Source organism: Protopterus annectens, chromosome 5.part1 (assembly GCF_019279795.1).
Source record: "Protopterus annectens isolate FY-2018-M chromosome 5.part1, PAN1.0, whole genome shotgun sequence".
NCBI lineage: Eukaryota > Metazoa > Chordata > Ceratodontiformes > Protopteridae > Protopterus > Protopterus annectens.
This window is the reverse complement of record NC_056736.1, coordinates 365,345,407-365,365,010: the sequence shown is the minus strand read 5'-3', so window position 1 is coordinate 365,365,010 and position 19,604 is coordinate 365,345,407. Positions and strand designations below refer to the sequence as shown.

Genomic DNA, 19,604 nt, shown 5'->3' with positions numbered 1-19,604 from the left:
CTCCGGTCCGATCTTCAGCTGGGGTGCCTTCTATGCGGAGTCTGCATGTCCTTCCTGTGGTCGCGTGGGTTTCCTCTGGGTTCTCTAGTTTCCTCCCACATCCCAAAGACATGCTGTAGGTGGATTGGGCACTCTAAATTGGCACTAGGCATGAGTTTGTGCATGTGTGTGCCTTCTATGGAAGGTTGGGTGCTGGGCTGGCAACTCGACACTGTAAAACTCCATTGCCAATCATGAGCGGACAGGTGATCCGCTGTGGCGACCCCTAACTGGGAAAAAGCCAAAAGAAGAAGAAGAAAAAGAAGAAGATATAGGCTCACACAGGATGATTCTGGTTTTCTAAAAGTAAGTGAAGTTGTTTGTTATAAATTTATCAATGTTGTTGTTCTTCTTCTTTTGGCTTTTCCCGGTTAGGGGTTGCCACAGCGGAACTCTGGTCCGCTAATGATTGGCAGTAGATTTTTAAGGTGCCAGCTTGATGCCCAACCTTCAACGGAGGCATGCCCATTCTATGCATGTCTTTTGAACATCACTTGACAGCGGGGAGGACATGTAGACTCCACAGAGAAGGCACTCCAGCCGAGAATCGAACAGGAGAGCCTCTTGCTGTGAGGCGACAACGCTACCGCTGCTAGGGTTATTTATAGATTATTGTGAAAGAAAGATTTTATGAGCCAGCAGAAGCAAGAAAGAAGGGAGAAATTAGTGTAAAAAAAAAAAGACAAACAATAATGCATTTAATACTTCTATGCACAAAACTAGCAGTATAGATTAACAGGCGATCAAAGCTATTATTCTGCACAACTGGAAAATTTAAGCAGTTTCTCTGAAGTCAAAAGAAGTCAAAGAAAAGCCTTAATTTGTTCACAAAAAGGGAAAAGTTTTAAGAATTATTTTCAGTCCAAGTTGAGCCTACCCCGAGCTAAATATAGTAAAATGGTAATGTTCAAATGGTTTAATTGTAGTTTTTATAATTATGTGTGGACTGGGATTGCTGAATTTAAGGTAAGTAATGTCAACATACAAATTAAAGGCAGGTTCTCTTGTAAATTCAAGTTTGTAGTCTACCTTATTTTTATGTGATTTCTATGAAGCATTTTATGCTGGTAGAACTACAAGAGAACTGAGCTGTAGAATTCATGAGCATCAGCATTCTGTAATTATCAAAGATAAGAAAATGCTCTTAATAAATATTATAACCAAATTAATTGCCCAAGGAATTTTAAATTTGTTGTTTTAGAACAAATTAATAACTATAAAAACTCATTTGATTGTGAGGAAGAGCTTCATTGGACAGAATACGTATGGCAGGTAATACTGGATGCCTGCCATTAACTGGGGCTAAATGACAAAGAGAACTTCAAAGCTTATTTAAAAAGAAAGTCTCAGGCACTAATTAATGCTAGTCATGTGACTTCTGATTGTTCAAAAGTTGTGTTGGTAATTGTTACATTCAGTCTGAAGAAGTATTGTCTAAGCACAAAAGCACTTACTGAATGTTTTAATAAAGTGTGATTTTTAAGGTCAATGTTTAGCTTTTCTGGCCATTTTTGCTCTTGCTTTGTTATTTAATGGCTCAGTATTTCCATTTTTTGTTTATTTAACTTTACTAACATTATTAACCACCATCGCAAAGAAGACAATTTTATTTCCTCCATCTTTCTTGAGCTGTCCAAAGCTTTTGATACTCTCTCTCATTCTAAACTCTTAACTATACTCTTGGAACTTAAACTTAGCCATTCTGCACTTACATGGTTCCAGAAATATCTAACTGGTCAGCAGTAAGCTGTAAAATGGCAACAAAATCTCTCTTCACTACTGCCTGTAACTTTGTGAGTACAACAGGAATCTATCCTGGGTCCTCTCCTTTTTATTATCTTTACTAAGAATCTTCATACTGCCACCCTATTTGCCTCCGTAGTTCAATATGTGGATGATTCCATCCTGATTTGTGCTGCTCCAGCACTATATCAACTCCAAAAAAAATCACCCAGCAGTCATTCCATGCAGTGGAATCTTGGCTAAACAATATATAACTTATACTTAACCCTACCAAAACAAAACTCATACTCTTCTATCCAACTAGAGCTGCAGGCCCCCACCCACCATTCAATATATCATCATCAAACCATACTATTAATTCTCTGGTTTCCCAAACAAAATTACTTTGAGTGGTCATTGACCATAATGTGAAATTTGACATAAACATATCACACACAATAAAAAAGCTCACAAAAAACTAGGAATCCTGTACAGAAATCGGCACTTTCTAAACAAATCTTCAAATGCCAGTATAGCAAGAACCCATCTTATCTCTACGCTAGTATACACCTCACAAATATTAAGAATCTGGCCTAGCAAAACTCAAAATTTGCTATAATAAAATTACAAAGTTTGCTTCAGAATCAAATTTCAGATCCCGTCATTGTTTGGCTTTAAAATAACTATCTTGACTTGAACTACCAGATCTACTTGTTTACAATCAACTCACCTTCACCCATCAAATACTAAATCAGCCAGAAAAACACCAGTACTTCAAAATCTACTAATACACTACTCCAATAACAGGGTATTGCATTCTACTTACAAATCCTTCTTAAATATATCCAAACTGCATAGCCATAACTTAGAATTCTGTTGACCTCTCGAGGCACACTAGTGTGCCATGGCACACTGGTTGGAAATCCCTGCGTTAGAGGACTACCCCTCAGATGATAATAAGTTTATCTTCACAGAAATGCTTATGCTAAGAAAGATGAGCTCCATATTTGACTTACTTGTAGTAGACATGACAACAAAAATTCAGAAAAAATGTAGTGGACTCAAAAAAAAGATTCTCAACATGCAAAGCTGGGAAATTTTGCACCACGAGAGAGGTCTGTGTGAAAAACTACAACTGTGGCCTTTAATGGATTCATGACAAAAGTGAGAGCTGTTCAGGGCATTTGTCTTAAACTGTTATGATTGATCAAGTTTTGTTTGTGAATGGCCATGTCAGTCAAGTCATGGTAAGATTTGTAGAGAATGAACCAACCTGTCAAGCTGGAAAAGACATAAGACTCTATGAGCATCATGGAGATTCCAGCTTGTTAGGTACCAGAGACATCTAATATACCTGTGGAAGCTGCATTTGAGAAAACTGCACCTGCACATGTTGTGGTACTAAAAATTATAGCTTTATGCAGAGAGTGTTTACCATAGTGTAGCAGTATCTTGGTTTTTAAATGGGTAACCTAGCTGGTACCCATTACTGTGAGCAAATGTTTTACTGCAAACTACATGTGATTAATTTCTAGCCTAAACTAGCTCAGTGTTCCTCCTGCAGTTTCATCTAAAAGTTTCTCTGCTACTAACCCATGGACAATTGAATTATTGGTGCTGTTTTCTCGTCATATGGATTTCTTATTAAAGCTCTTAATTTTTTAATGTGTTATGGTGCTGGTGTTTGGTATAAGCACCTCCAAACAAGGCTTTGAAATGCCCATCAGGTCTCACCTTGTCAGGTAACAAGTATTAAAGGCTGGGGTTAGCCGACTAACTTTATGTGTTTATAAGCCTCATCTACTTTTATAGTCTATCCACCACTCCTTTAGGGAGCTTCCACTTCATCTCCTATTTACACTCCCTCCCTCTCTCTGTCTTACACCCTGTAATTAATTACCCTGGCTTCTTTTTTACATTTCCTAACTTCTACCTTCTCAGCCTTTCCACCCCAATTCTTACAATCCTGCCAGTCATTGCAATTCTTAAATCCTGCTCTCCCCAACCTCTTCTTCTCCCCTCGTACTTTTCTGTCTCGATTCCTTCTTCCTTCTGTCACACTCATTTCCTTCTTCTGCCTGTTATTTAAATAAAGTCAATTTGAATTTTTGTTTTGTCTTGTTTAGGAACATGGGTACAGTAATCAGATGGTCCATATTTATTAATAGTATTTGATACTATAATATTCATAATACTACTATGCAATGCTACTCCAGTGTCACTGAGCATGCTTTGTGTATTTTTCTTTTTGCTTGTATTTACCAAGCAGAATGCCATGCTAACTGATGGCACGTTTGCTTTCTTTGCCATAAACCTGTCTCTGTTTTCAGTATACAGCATGCATACTACATTGCTACTCTTGCTTTTGTTTTGATAACCACTGATGTACTCATGATAAAAGTATAGTTATTGCTGTGCAAACATTGTATATATGTATGCCTTTAACACTGGCATACTTACTGTGGACATGCAGATGTTTTCTTTATTGTTGTAATGATATATTGTTATACTACATCCTGTATATATCTATGGTGCACGCATTTTGGTTACTGTAGAAAATGTATTCATATACTGTGAACATTTATAAAGCCTGTATAACTGGAGCTTTTCTTTTCAGAACTACACTGTGTAACGGGATGTGTCTAGTCAAACTTCCTGGTCAACATATCTAAATACATACATAAATAAATAAATATGAAGCAAACCAATAACTAAAAAATTAACCAAAAGGCAGGATTCATGAATGCCTACACTAAGTGTACACAATAATGAGCACATAGACAATACAAACATAGCTCATACCTTCTTCCCCCTAATTTTAGTTTTTCTACTGATTTTCTTGCATCCTTAAATATCAAGGGGGATTCATAAAGGTTACCACAAAATGTAGACTACACGTACACTTAGTGTAATCTGTCTGAGTAACTAGAAAGCACACGCAATGTGGTAGGGATGTTCTTGAATACAAACTGTGTACACTTGGTGTACATTAAATGTAGGCATTAATGAATCTGGCCTAAATACATAAATAAAATAATGCAGGCCCCATGCAGGTGTCCTGTGTTTGACCAGCATACCTCTCAGCTGTCTAGATTTTTTGCAGAATTACCGGATGTTTACCTTATATTTTTGGTTTTCTGCAAATCATTGAGAATTAAAGTTAGAAAATAAAAACAGATATTTGACTTTAAAACTTCATACCATTTAGAAAATACATGTCAATGCAAAATCTGTTATTCTATCAACTTTCTAAATTTATAAGAGCAATATTTAAAATTTGTCCCTATTTTGAGGCCATTGTCTCACTCTTATTTATGGCTTTGTCAAGATTTCATGAGCTAAAGAGGTTGAGAGGTATGGTGACCAGACACTGCTAATAGTCCAATTCTTTTTGCTGGGCATATGGCCAAATAGAAAGCAGACCATAACAGTCCACATCTTATGTATTTTCAAGAGATAGTCAACCAAATGCATCAACATAGGGTCTATATTAGAATATCAAAGTTTCACAACTTTGAATGTTCTAATATTGACCCCTATACAGCGAAAGCTGAAAACATCGAACATACAGAACAGCAAATTTTTTCCTAGGGAAAAAATTTGCTGTTCCAAAACACATACACACAACACAAGCACACCAAACAAACAGCAATCCACACACATACACCTAAAATCTTACACCTAACCCTACACTAAACTATACACACACCACTAACGATCCACTTACCTTAACCCAAACCTTAACCCTAAGGTCCATCACTATCAGATACTCAAATCAACCGCGCCCTAACCCTAACCCTAACTCACCTACCCCGCCCTAACCCTCACATCCACACAGTTGCACACTTACCTGACCCATGCCCTAACCCTCACGTCCACACAATCGCACACATACCTAACTCGCACCCTAACCCTAACTAACCTAACCCGCACTCAATCGCACACTTACCTGAACCTGACCCGTAACTTTCAACCACAACACTGAAAATACCAAAGCAACAGAAATGGACAACCAAATTCTTTCCCTAGGAAAAAATCGGTTTTCTGTTGCTTCGATATTTTCAGCTTTCGCTGAATAGGGGTCGATATTAGAACATTTGAAGTTTTGAAACTTCGATGTTCTAATATAGACCCTCAAGATAGAAGTCAGTCATAGTACTGTAATCTCTAACAGGGATTCTAAGACTTGCTCCTAAGTGATTCCAGTGGAAACTGGATATTTGGAGATAGTTGTGGATATTTGCAGTTACGTTAACACCAAATGATCTGCAAATAGTGTTACTGTAGTGTCAGTGGTACAATGGGTAGCACACTCATTTTTGTTGGAGAAGGCTGTGGGTTAAATTCCCACACCAAGCAGATTGACTGCTAACAGTGCAATGCATCATAAGGGTGTGCCACACTCCTGACTGAGTGCAATGCATCATAAGGGTGTGCCACACTCCTGACTGTATCGTTCTTGTCCCTAGTAGTAGAATCAATGCCAACTCGGTTTGCCCCTGAAAAGAGTTTACTAGTCTAGTGGGACTAACCTGGTCAACAAAAATTAACTTAAAAAAAAAAATTATATATATATATATATATATATATATATATGTATGTGTGTGTGTGTGTGTGTGTGTGTGTGTGTGTGTGTGTGTGTGTGTGTGTGTGTATCTTTGGGATCAGAACATGTGACATTCTAATGGATAATCTCAGTTCATCTTTGGACATTATTCATCAATTTTTGTGCCAGAAACATGGCCTCAAGCTGAATACCATAAAATGCATCATCATTCCCTTTTGGGGTGAGTGACATCCCCACAAATTATCTCATTAATAACAACATCCTAAGTACACAATCAGTCATGAGGGATTTGGGAATCCAGGTTGATAGCAACCTAACTTTTGACCACTATGTTGCTTTCATTGTACGGAAAGCTTTCTACATGGCCTACCTTATAAGAAGGGGAATCTCATCCAGGGACTAGGAGGTCATAATATCCCTATATTCTTCCCTTACAATGCCCATTACTGAGTACAATGCCCTTTTTGGCATGTGCCTCACAAAGCACATGCAGCAACTGGAGAGACCACAGAGGTTCCTCAGCAGGAGAATCCAGGGCCTCAGAAATCTGTCCTACACTGACAGGGTAAAAGCTCTGTCCCTCTACTCAGTTTCATACAGACTCCTCAGAGGTGACCTCTGTCTGGAATACAAAGCAGTCTCAGACCCTGTCTTGATGGGATTGAGGCATATCCACGGGTCAAGCTCCACTCAAGTAACCCGCACATGCAATCTCAGCCTGGTCTCTGACATCAATAGGACTTGTTGGCAGGACAAATTTGTGTCCCAGAGACTCACCCATATGTGGAATAGACTCCCTCTCCATGTCAAGCAGAGTACCTCATTATCCCATTTTAAGTGCAACCTGGATAACTGGATGGGAAACAGAAAATACACCCCTGGGATTCCACCTGTGTCCCTGCTGGACTAGGGCATTGGGTGCTGACTTGGCTAAACTCTTGGCTAGGCTTATAAGGGCCTCAGGGGCTAATAGCCTAGTAACTTCCTATGATCCTATAACATGACTGCAGAAAAATTTGTATTTCCCTTTGGTTTTGGTAGTGGCCTTAAGCTTGTATTCCTCTTTACATTTTGTAATAGTGCTCTCAAGTTCTTTGCTGGTATGTTTCAGTGCAGACTTGAGACAGGGACTTGGGGACTTTTTACAACTACTTTCCTTTTTTATACAGTTTATTAATGCAGGAGTTCCATCACAGAGGTTTATTCTGAATTTACAGTTACATTTAAATTGGAGAGGTGCTGACTTTTTTATGCAGTTGTTTAGGTGCTGGTAAAAATCAAATGTGAATGCCAACCCTCTCAACTTTGTTGTTTTGAGGTGGACTGTTAGAACTTTGCCTAGGTCTTCTATAAGCTAAAGATGTTTGCCCTTCAGAAGTCCCCAAAGACGGTCTAATTTGCTGGTATAGTGGTACCACTAGGCCAAACAGAGAGGATACCTGATTTATGGTTGGATTTAACTAGGATGGTGAAATGTGGTATGGGGATTAGGCAGGAGCCAGATTAGTAAGGAACAAGTCAAAGATATCAGAGCCTCTCATGGGGAGTTTTACAATTTGTTCCAGTGAATTGGCATTAGCAACATATTTTAAATGCTGAGCACATTAGTTTTAAAGATGTAAGTGTGATAATCAATGCTTGGATAATTGAATTTGTCTAGCAAGCAAGTATTATGCTTGATATTTATAACCCCTTGATGGTGTTAAGGTAATTCCCCTGATCTATAGGGGACATTTATGAAAATCAATAGCAAATAATAAAGTAATAGTTGGATTTCCAAGTTAGTCATTGATGATTTTATTTGAGGCGATGCTGTTTCTGACAAGTACAACTACTCCCCCACAGTTAAATGAGGGTCTAACGTTATGTAGATAGATAGTATGAGATATGTGAAAAGAAGGACTATACATTTATTATTGCTTAAATAATTCCATAATTAAATTTGCATAAGAAGTGATGAATCGTAATGTGCTAGATTTTCTCTCTCAGTTTCTTTTTTAAGTCCTTGAAGTCACTTCTGTCGAGATACCAGATATTGTTAAAAGTGTCCTGAATTTTATAAATTGTTTCTTCTTCTTGCACAGTCAAATTTATACCTCAAGAAAGACCAGTTAAGGGATGTTAGTAGACCACAAAGACATGGGCTAGATATAGAGTTACAGATAATGTTAACTGTTTTAATATCCCAATATATCCTCGACCTGTGGGACAAACTTCCACTACCTGTTGAGCAGAGCAGCACTCTTGCCAACATTAAGGCCTGAAATTCACCCTTCATCTATTTTGTGTTATCCTCCTACAGACTGCAGGGAGTTCTTGAATATGGTTTATTGACTAGGCTTGTAATGGTATACAGACTACACAAATATAACTTACCTATGAATCTGTAGTTTGTCTATCATTTCTACATGGCTGATACTATTAAATGCCATTGACAGGTCCAAGAGCAGGCCTAACATCATGTGTCCACTGTTTAGTTGAGTAATTATCAGCATTTCTGTGCTAACAGAAAAAAAAAACATATCTAAAGTCATACTGATACTTAACATCCTTCAGTCACTCATTCTCCAATTATCCACATAATTCGGTTCAGGGTTATGCAGATCTAGATCCGGGCTAAACACACTCACATACACACACCGCATGCATATCTTCAAGCAGAATAGAGGAACATTTGCTTTGCTATAGTGCCTCTTTAGGGCATGGGAGGATACTGAATTACCAGAAAACTCCCATGCTGACAGAGTGAGGTCATGTAGCCTTCACACAGAAGGCATTCCAACTGGCAACGGAACTAGAGAACCAAGCTCTTTGAGACAGCAACACTGCTGTGTAACCATATTATTGGATTTAATAGAACTTGACAGTAAATGGTGGATTATTCATTCTGGGATCTTTTCTCCTGAATTTAAGATCACATAGGCCTATAAGTACTGGGTTCAGCTGATGCCCCCCCCCCCGCTTCCTTCCACATGTTAAACACATGCTCTTGCTGTATGCTCCTGTTCACTAGAATAGTTACTGGAATGTCTAGCGAATATAAAGCAAATTTCATGGGTTTCTGTGAAAAACCAAGTGATCCCCCACTCAGCCCAGACACTCTAATTTTGAACATAAGTTTTCATGATGAGAAGGTATTCACTTCTTTTAGACAATAATATTTTTTGCTATCATGCCACTTTTTTACAGTAATTCCTGTCTACTTCAGCAATCTTGTTATCTGTTGCACTTGGAGATGTACAATGTTTGCCATAATGGATTAATTTAATCCTACTAATTCAAAAGGATTTGAGAGACACTGAACTGTGTTGTTTACATTTGAAATCCCTCTTGTCTTGTTTAATAAGATTTTTCAAGTATTTCCAAGTAGTGGTAACACAGTGGTACATCAGTTAAAGTTGCTGTCACACAACACATGGTCCTCCAGTCTCTTTCTCAGCTGGGCTACCTTCTCTGTGAAGTCTGTATATCCATATGTATGCATGGGTTTTCATTGAATTCTCCAGTTTATATTTATTTATTTATTCATTCATTTAACATTTGTTTACCGGGAAAGTCTGACTTGGAACAAAGCCAATTATCAGCAGAGGCCCAGGGAGAAATTTTATTTTATTTTATTTATTTAACATTTGTTAAATGGGAAAGTCCTACTTGGAACAAAGCCAATTTTCCATGAAGGCCTGAGGAGAAATGCTTCAGACATATGTCTTTGTAACATGGGAGGAAACCGGAGCACCTGGAGGAAACCCACATGAACAAAGAGAGGACATGCAGACTCTGCACAGAAGGCATTCCAGCCAAGAATCGAACAGGAGAACCTCTTGCTGTGAGGTGACAATGCTACCGCTGCACCACTGCGCCATCCACGGGACAGTTTTCTCCCACTTCTCAAACACATGCTGTAAATGAATTGGTGATCCTCCAAACTGCCTACAGGTCGATTTTTCCTGCATGCATGAGTCTGTATGTGTATCCTAGAACAGACTACCCCCTACCCAGGATTATTTTTTCTGCTTTGTGCCAAGTGAGCATTGGGATAGAGTTCAGATACTCCATGGCTCGGAACTGGATTAAGTGGGTAATCAGAGAGACAAAAATGAAAGAAAGACTAATTTTTGAGCTACCTGCACTGACATCCAGGCTTCTGAGGCATGTTTCACTCTAATGTATTTTTTATATTCACACACTACACTATTTCTAAGCTAGCATAAGCAAAGTGGTTGACTGCATTATTGAAAAATGATAGCTAGTCCAATGAATGTCAGCTGACATTAAGGATAACTTGATTTGGTGTCGTTGTCCAGACTTTTTTTTCTCGTTTCTCACCCAGAGGCATCTATAATTTTGCACAGTTTTCTAACAGTAATGGCACGATGACTACTGATGAACCTGGGTAGTATCTGTATTGATCTGATTTTATGAGTAGAGTAAAAGTAACTGGTTACTAGTACTTCCTACCAGGTTTATTACTAATTTGAGTTAGCAGAAACACTAGCTGCCTAAATCATTACAGAGGATTAGGCTTCCTCAGTCCAAATTCACATTCCATAATCAGATTTCAGATTCTGGCGATATCCAAATTCCAGGACAGTGTGTCCTGCATCATATTAATAGAGTGTTTTGGGGGAATAAACCACTCCGGGCAGCAGTGTAGCTACGAGGGGGGGACTTGCAAAGTAGTAATTAATTAAAACAAAAACAAACAGACAAACACTTCTTAACAATGCAGTGGTGGCATCTTCTCCTTTAAGGAGGATCATGTGTGCATTGTACACACGCACTCCACAGTGGATGTAAACTTGTCAAGTCATTCCACACTTGCGAGTGAAATTTAAATTACCATGACAGTGCAGAATGCTGATGAGTGTTTTACTTGCACGGTAGCAGGAGGGATTTGTCCTCTGATATCATAGCTATGTAGGAATTTACAATATGGCATTTGTACTGTGGCAGGGCTACCCACCCAGCAGTGTAAACCTTGGCTGGAGATGATTTTCACTGTTGAAGTGACACCTTGACCAGCTGACCCCTGTGCAAAAATGGTTTTCTGGCAAATCGCTGAGGATTGAACTCATGAAATAATTACATAGATTTGAGTTTCAAACTTTATATCCTTCAGAAAATGCATGCTAACATAAAACCTGTTATTTTAGCAACTTTCTAAGTTTACAGGAGAAATACTAAAAATCTGTCCCTATTTTGGGGCCTTTGTTCCCCGATTATTTTAGGCTACGTTCAGATTTTCTGCATTAAGAGGTTGAGACGTATGAACCAGAATGACATTGCGGCAATCATGAGGCAAGTAAGATAATTGAAATGCAAGCATGCTGATACTTTGTGTCTTTATAAATAATTATTAGATCACATTAGAAGTTATCTACCCAGACCTAGAGGCCTCAAACAAAAACAGAAGAAGGTAAGAAAAGACCAGAGTAGACAGGGACATGAAATCTCAGTTGTGGGAGAACAGCAGCAAAGAAGATAAGGGATAGTATTTCTATGTAGAAATAGTGGTATAGAATTAAAATGCACTGTCAAATGGTATTGAAAGAGTGAGTCAACAAATGGATTGCAACACATATTTTTGTAGATGAGCAGGAGCAATAGATAATCATCTAGTTTAAATTCATTCTCACTGTAGAACTTATGACCGTAAAATTCACTATAAACAAAAGTTTACTTTGAAATGTGTCTTAGCAAGGCTGTTAATGTGAGTTTCACCTGTGGCAGGATTATAATAGCTGGTATGAGTCAAACATATTCCTCCAGGTTTGTAGCAGGGAAGTCATGCTAGAATTACATCTGCACTCTTTTGTAATAATTTCTGACATCAAAAAAAGGAGATACTGTTCTAGGCAGTGGGTACATATGTACATACTTTTACTTCTGCAGAGATTGTGCATATTTACTGATACTGGTGGATTGTAATGAGAGAAGTTTAAGTAGACTTTTATAATGGAAATGTTCTGAATTGGGCAGTTTTGTCATTATTGGTTCATACATTTTGTTTCATTGCTTACTAGAAAAATGTTCAAAATAATAAATTTAAAACACACTCTAACAAGTGTACTGTATTATACAAGGAAATAATTTAATACAATCAGGAATGTGAATTAAGGAACACATGCATGTTTGCATGGTCCTAAATATGTCTGCCACTGGCCAGATGCATTTTCTTTGAATGTGGGTTTCAACGCTGTTTCAAGGGCAGAGAAGTTTTAATGCGACATCTGTTTTCATTGTGAGACTGATTTCTTCCTAAATTCTACTAAGAAGGTAGTGTTTGAGTTGTAGTTTCAAAATGGAACTTATGGGTGATACTTCTTATTTTAAGTGGAAGGGAGTTCCAGGTGTGAGCTACAGAGTATTTATATAGGGACTTACCAATATTTTTTGACGGCTTGTAAATCTCAAGAAGATGTTTGCCAGATGTAAGAAGCTGATGTCGGGGGTTATATAGAGATACAGTATAAGAGATGGAGGGACAGGAAGTGGGATTATAAAGAACTGAGTGTGTGATATGCAGTTGAGAAAGAAACAATTGTTTAGGGAATTCAGGCCATTGTAATGATTTAAGGGTGAGGCAGTGGTGGGATTTGCAAGGGAAATTAGAGGCAAATCTAGCTATTTTATTGTATGTTTGCTCTAGTTTACAGAGAAGTGAAGACTGAAGGTTAGTAAAAACTGGACCTGCATACAAAAGACAGGATAATAGGAGAGACAGGTCCAGGGAGGGTTTGGTGGAGGGTGAAAGCAGTTTGTGGTTATGGTACAGGAGACCAAGTTTCTGGTGTTTTGTTAATGCAATGATGGTTATGTATGTCGAATTTTAATTCATCGTCAATTATAACACCAAGTAATATAGCATGGGGTTCTGGTCTGATAGTGGTATTGCTGAGGGAGGTAATAGAGAAAGTTTATGGTAAATGGGGAGAAATAGCTAAGTAATATAACACTGGAATGGCTGCATGGGGGAAGGGCTGTGTATCGGTGGCCCCATTTGACCATTATTTTTGTGAGAGGGGAGGGGTGGCAAACTCAAAGACAGCCCTAGGCAGCACAAACTTTAGCTATACCACTGACTCCCAGGTTACAGGACATATGATTCCCCAAGGGGGTGTAAACTGTATTAGTCTGCTTCCTTTATGGCGATGAGACATCTTTACCATATAAAAAAATGTTGTTAAAACTGCTCCTTGGTTAGTATAGCTACCTCTCCTTCACCCTTATTGAGACCTGCTGTGGTGAAACCTTTTTTAATCTGGCACACTGAGTTCATTACTTGTGACACAGAATTTTAACCATGTTCCTGTAATTACTAGATTATTTGCATAAAAGAGGTTGATAGCGACTGCATTTGCTTCTTGCTGTTGCATACTCTGCTAACACTAACATTAAGGATTTTCAGTTCATTTCAACCAGCCCAAGGTACATTAGGACAGTAATGGACCCCATACTTGGTCCAAGATTCTGCTGCATACCTTTTTATGAGCCTAGGAAGTATTTATTCCATATCTAATGTAGGGCAAGAGCCTGTCTGACCTTAGCTTTCTTTTTACTATTAGTTATGCTAAGGTGGTAAGAGGGACATAACCTCTTCTATGATAAGCCTTAGCTTTTAAGCAAACGTTGTGTTACCTATTCATACCAGCAGGGAGGACAATTAGAAGTGATGGTCAGAGACTTCATTCAAGCTTCTATACTGTACCAGCTGATGCACAGTGCCAATGGTACATTAATAGTGCAAGCTAACCCAGCAACCATTAGAGAGAGCCCTAAATACAAAGTCAGTGATCTACAATCATGGAGTATATGAAGATGTGCATGGTTAGGACAAAAAAAACCTGAAGATTTATGCAGAAATGCCTTTGGCTAGATGGAACATGAAGTGCTGATGAAATGGATGAGATCTTGTGTGCAAGTGTCAGAAATGATATTCCTTCACAATGCTGCTGGACTCCCTCTCCAAGAGTTTAGCAACCTCGGATGATTTCAGACTACAGTTACTGTTCCTATTGGTTGAGAAGGGTCAGTTCAGGTAGTTTTATCACCTGATAGAGATGCCCCATATGAGTCTCCCATGGAAAGTGTACTAGATAGGGTCTTGTAGACAGAGGTCAGGGCATTCCCAGGACATGCTGTAGAGCTAATATCAATCAGCTTGTCTAGGAATGTCTCAGATCCAGTATGATGATCTGTGGAGCTTTACTGGTGATAGGATACTCTGCCTAGCTCAGCTTGCTAATATCACAAACCACACTAAGAGAAGCAGTTCAGAAAATGGAACAGACAGATGGAATGCATCTGTTTTGCACATCTTACACAAAAGCCTTAAGTTTAACTTTCAGTTAATCTAAAATCTGAATGACACAAATGTAATGCTTAAGGCTTGAAATGTAATTCTGTCAGGAAATTAACCTACCACTCTCACCTTAGTTTATGGAGTGTAACATCTGTGATTATTATTATTATTATTATTATTATTATTACTGTTGTTGCCTTATTAAATTTCAAAAAATAATGATAACTGGATTTCTGTGCATTTCACAAACAGATGGCAAAGTGATGACCTATTATGATGAGAACATGTTTACAGAATTTTAACATTAAAGCAAGAACCATGATAGAATTTTCTGCTTCTAACAAACACTGAAACTTTCCTCAAACCAATGCGAACCAAGTTCTACATATTAATGAAAATATCATTTTTAATTCACTATTATTTGTTCTTAATTTTCACATGTAACTGTCAATACAACAGAATCTGTTCTTATTTGATAGGCAGTGATAATTTCTGTTTGGCACTAAAAGTGGATTACTTACAGGATCAAAAAATATTCTTTTTAGTAACGTACTAAGCCTATTGTCATTTAAATAAATACCTTAAACTCAGGTTCCTTCTTTGACAGCTGTTTCATTTCCCTGCTGAGCTTGAAAGCAGTTAACATAGCATCCTCACTTGCAATTGACAGATAAGCTCGACTGGCAATACCCTTGTAGGTGTTGATACGTGACAGCGAGAATTTGAGTAAGTCATATTTCCGGCCATTGCTACACTCCAAGCAACTACAGGAGATTTTGTGTGGAGTGGGAATGGAGTGGCCCTTTTTAATCAACATGTCCACTATCTCATATAGATCCTTCTCACAGGCTAAAGTGAGAGGTGTCACTCCAGGGGCAAAACTAGAGTTGTCAATGGAGTTATCAAATATGGCCAATGAAAATGATTTGATGTCCACCTTGAATCCTTTTTCTTGATCTAGACGATCCAGCAAAAGCTTGACAACTTGAGGCTGGTTTGTGTCTACAGCAACAAGGAGAGCTTCGTGAATCTGACGAAAATCAAACTTTACACAACGAACCAACGTTTTTGTGATATCTGTATAACCAAGACGGATTGCGAGATTGAGAGCCTCTCTCCATGACCTGTCCTCACTGTCATCCAGCTGCCTGAGGATTCCATCATTGCTCTGTACCAGCCGGCACACCTGGTTCAAGTTACCTTCACTGATTGCTGAATGTAAAGAAGGAGGAAACTTCATCTTCTTGTTTACTATTTCTCTCCAGTTTGCTGCCTGCAGGAAAAGAAAATATAAATCTGTTAGTTTGAAAATCATATGAAATTTCAGTCTCTTTACATGATTATTTATTTGACATTTGTTAATCAGATAAGTAAGATGGTTCACAGACCCTTTTCAGCTATGACCCAGGACACAACAGCAAGGATAAAGTGTGTGTGTGTGTGTGTGTGTGTGTGTGTGTGTGTGTGTGTGTGTGTGTGTGTGTGTGTGTGTGTGTGTGTGTGTGTGTAAGTGTGTGTGTGAGTGTGTAAGAGTATATGTGTGTGTGTGTGTGTGTGTGTGTGTGTGTGTGTGTGTGTGTGTGTGTGTGTGTGTGTGTGTGTGTGTAAGCATGTATGAGACAGCGTCATTTCTTTTTTTTTTTTTTTACATTGAACAGTGGTACAAGTGATCAAAAATCAGCTGATCTAGCTGTACAATCTTTTCTGAGCAAGATCACAGAACAGCAGGGTTTGGGAAATGTATCCTTTCTCCACTGTAGTGTGATCTCAGAGATGGTATATATATATATATATATATATATATATATATATATATATATATATATAAAATTAGTGGAGGTTTGGAGTGCAGATTGTTTTGTTTTTTTTTTTTTTTTCTACTTAACTTAGAGATATGCGCCAAATCAAGGAAAGGCATGGGGCACTATATGATCAAGCGTCAGTTCTGACATATTTGCGGAGTTTACTTGTTCTTTCTGTGTTTTTATATGCTTTCTCCAAGGTCTTCAGTTTCCTCCCACATTTCAAAGATGTGCTTGCAGGTGTATTGTCAATACTAAATTGCTTCTATGCATGAGTGAGAGTGTGTGCATACATGTATATGTGTATATATGTGTGTGTGTGTGTGTGTGTGTATGTATGTTTTTGCATGTGTGCATGTCGGCGTGCCTGTGCCGGTGTGTGGGTGTGTGTGTGTGGTTGTGAGTGTATGTATGTTTGTACCTTGTAATGGGCTCTCATCTCATCAAACATTGATTCATGCCTTGTGCCCATTGTTTACTGGGATAGATTCTAAACCCGTATGACCTTGAAATGAATAAAGCAAGTATGGAAAGCTGATGAATGAAGTTGTACTGTCAACAGTTTTAAAAGTTGTCACAGTCATAATAAAGTAAACTTCAGTCCATCATGCTTATGGATTAATACAGGTGGAGAAATGCACAGCTTTTTTGGTACAATCCTCTTACAATTCATTTTCTTAGCAACAAAAATAGACAAAAATCTCATCTGGTCTATCCCTTTAAAGTGTCTTAACATTCTACCATCCTTCCGTCCTTACTTTCTCCCTTACCTTTTTTCCACATAACCTCTTGAATGTCTCCCTGGATTATCTTCATTATATAGGTCTACAGCTCTTGCTGTAAAAAAGTATTTTCAGAGATACTGGGAGTAGTTTGTCCTTACAATTTGATGTACAGGCCCTTCTGTCCATGAACCAGTGTTGGTTGCTGTCCTGCAGATTGCTGTTGTCTAGGAATTATACCAACCCCCACCCCCCACCCCCGAGTCTCAGTTTAACAAGTTAGGCAGGAAAGTAAAGAAAACATACCAGTAGGATTTTTTATGCTTCTTCTTGCTGTCTGTTGCTGCATACATAGCTGTGAAGTAGCAGGTTCTAGTCCTTTTAAAACTAGCTAAGTTGTGCAATAATTTTATGTGGTTCTGTAACCACCCCATACTTAAATGATTAATGCCCTCTTAAGCATAAAGGCTAGTGTCTGCAATAACTTTCGTTCAGTCTCTCATCTATTATTTATAGAAAAACACATTTTGAGATACCATACACTTGACTGTATTTATTTTATTTACTTTATGGATAACCAGGTACATTGACCGGGCCAGAAACTCTTCAGTCGCCACATGGGTACAAACTAAGATAAAATGAATGCAAAATCTAAAGCACTATGCAGTATCAAAATGGCAAACCTCTTGGCCATGTTTATTGTTCTTTTTTGTTTGTTTATTTTATTGTCTTTACTAGGAATTTTCATCTGAGATAACAATAGCCCCATTATCAGTGGAATCCTGGGAACAAATGCCCTGATGTGTACTGGTTATTTAAGGGATTCCTGTTAAAATTCCAGGACATTTGTGATCCTGGAAATATTGGGACTAAAAGTGGAACTGTGGGGTATACATATAAAGTGTGAGACTGTAATACCTCTGGGCATTCCTTTCACTCTGAGGTGCAATTGTTTTAGAGTTAGTATATACACACAGCAGGGCATAAAGGGCAGAGTACCCCACTCTGAGGAGAGCCTGTCTGCACAAGTTGCTTTAATGGCACTGCAGCAATTTTCAGCATTCTTTCCATTTCTCTAGCAACTGCAGTTTGTAAAATTACAGGCATCACATTTCTGACAGAAAAATACATTTAACAATAGCAAATCACTGAAGTGCCTGTATTAGAACACAAAAAATGGAACAGACCAAGTATATAGACATATGCAGTTATATAGTACAATACAGCTTGAGAAAACATGCTGTATTTCCAAGACTTATGATCTGAGTCTTTAGCACCCCCCTCTCCCATAATGCATCACACCTTGTTCTAACCCTTCAAATCTTGTTTGCCACCATCGTGTCCTGACATGATCCATGAGTCTCGAGTGATTGAGTGGAGATAAGTGTTCAGGCTTATTGCTAACTTTGTTTGCTATAAAGTTTCTTAAAAATGTGTTAGCTTGTTTAACGTTTGGCTAATTTTCCTCCTATCCATTCCTCCTCTAGCGATTAACATATGTTAGGGATTGCTGCCCTTTCCTTTTCCCTGCCTTTCTCTCTTCTTACTTAACAAAAAAAATCTATCTAGTATAGATATTATTATTAATAGTGATTTAGCACTTGGTTTGCGCTGTCTTCATATATATATATATATATATATATATATATATATATATATATATATATATACTGTATTTACTGTAGTGTTTCCTTGTGGTTTTCTTCATCATGTCTGACTGTAAACCTACAGGTTTCAAGAGATGCACTTCTTGTGTGCATAAAATTCCAAATTCGAATGCCTACAAGAAATCCATCTAGTGCTTAGGACTCAATCACTTAAATGTTGACTGCCAAATATGTGCTCCCTTTTATCCACAGGCCCTTTCAGATAGGAGGAATACATTGGCACAGAAAGGACTGTTGCCTTCTTCTGGGGCTCAAACCCTCTCAAAGCCTTCCAGTTCCAAAGAACGAAAGAGACGAGCCCTTTCTACCTCCCCAATGGCTTTGTCTCCTTCTGCTGAAAAGAAGCAGAAATTATCGGATTTGACCCCTTTGGTTCTGACTAAGGCTACAGATACCATTGTGCTTTCTGTATCTCCAAGCCCAAATATTTCAACCTCGGATCCTAAGGCTTCAGATCCGAAATTTTAGGAGCCGGACATCGATGTTGACTATAAAATCAGAATCTCCGGCCCCTCCATCTCAGATCCTGCAAACACCATCCAAGTCCAGTCATCCTTCCTCAGTCTCTTCCTCTAGGTCTTCTTAGAGTTCCTCTGAGGCTGATATGTACAGGATGATGCTGAGGTTCCTCAAAGCTCAGATACAGATGGGGGTCCTGTTTCTTGATCCTATCTTGGATCCATGAGCACTCTGTCACTGACCTTGCAAACTTTTTTTCTGATCTGACCCTTGGTTTTGGAAACCCAGGATCTGGGATTCCCTAGAGAATCAATGTCAGATCTA

General features: G+C 38.4%; 1 protein-coding gene across 1 annotated transcript in view; it reads right to left on the bottom strand.

Annotated features, from left to right (window-relative positions):
• LOC122803163 (short transient receptor potential channel 2-like) overlaps nucleotides 1–19,604 on the bottom strand; it is a 1,104,815-nt gene that overhangs the window by 316,517 nt on the left and 768,694 nt on the right. Inside the window, exon 11 of the mRNA XM_044072780.1 lies at nucleotides 15,211–15,903. Coding sequence (XP_043928715.1) covers nucleotides 15,211–15,903 — 693 coding nt within the window. The remainder of the gene's footprint in view (nucleotides 1–15,210; nucleotides 15,904–19,604) is intronic.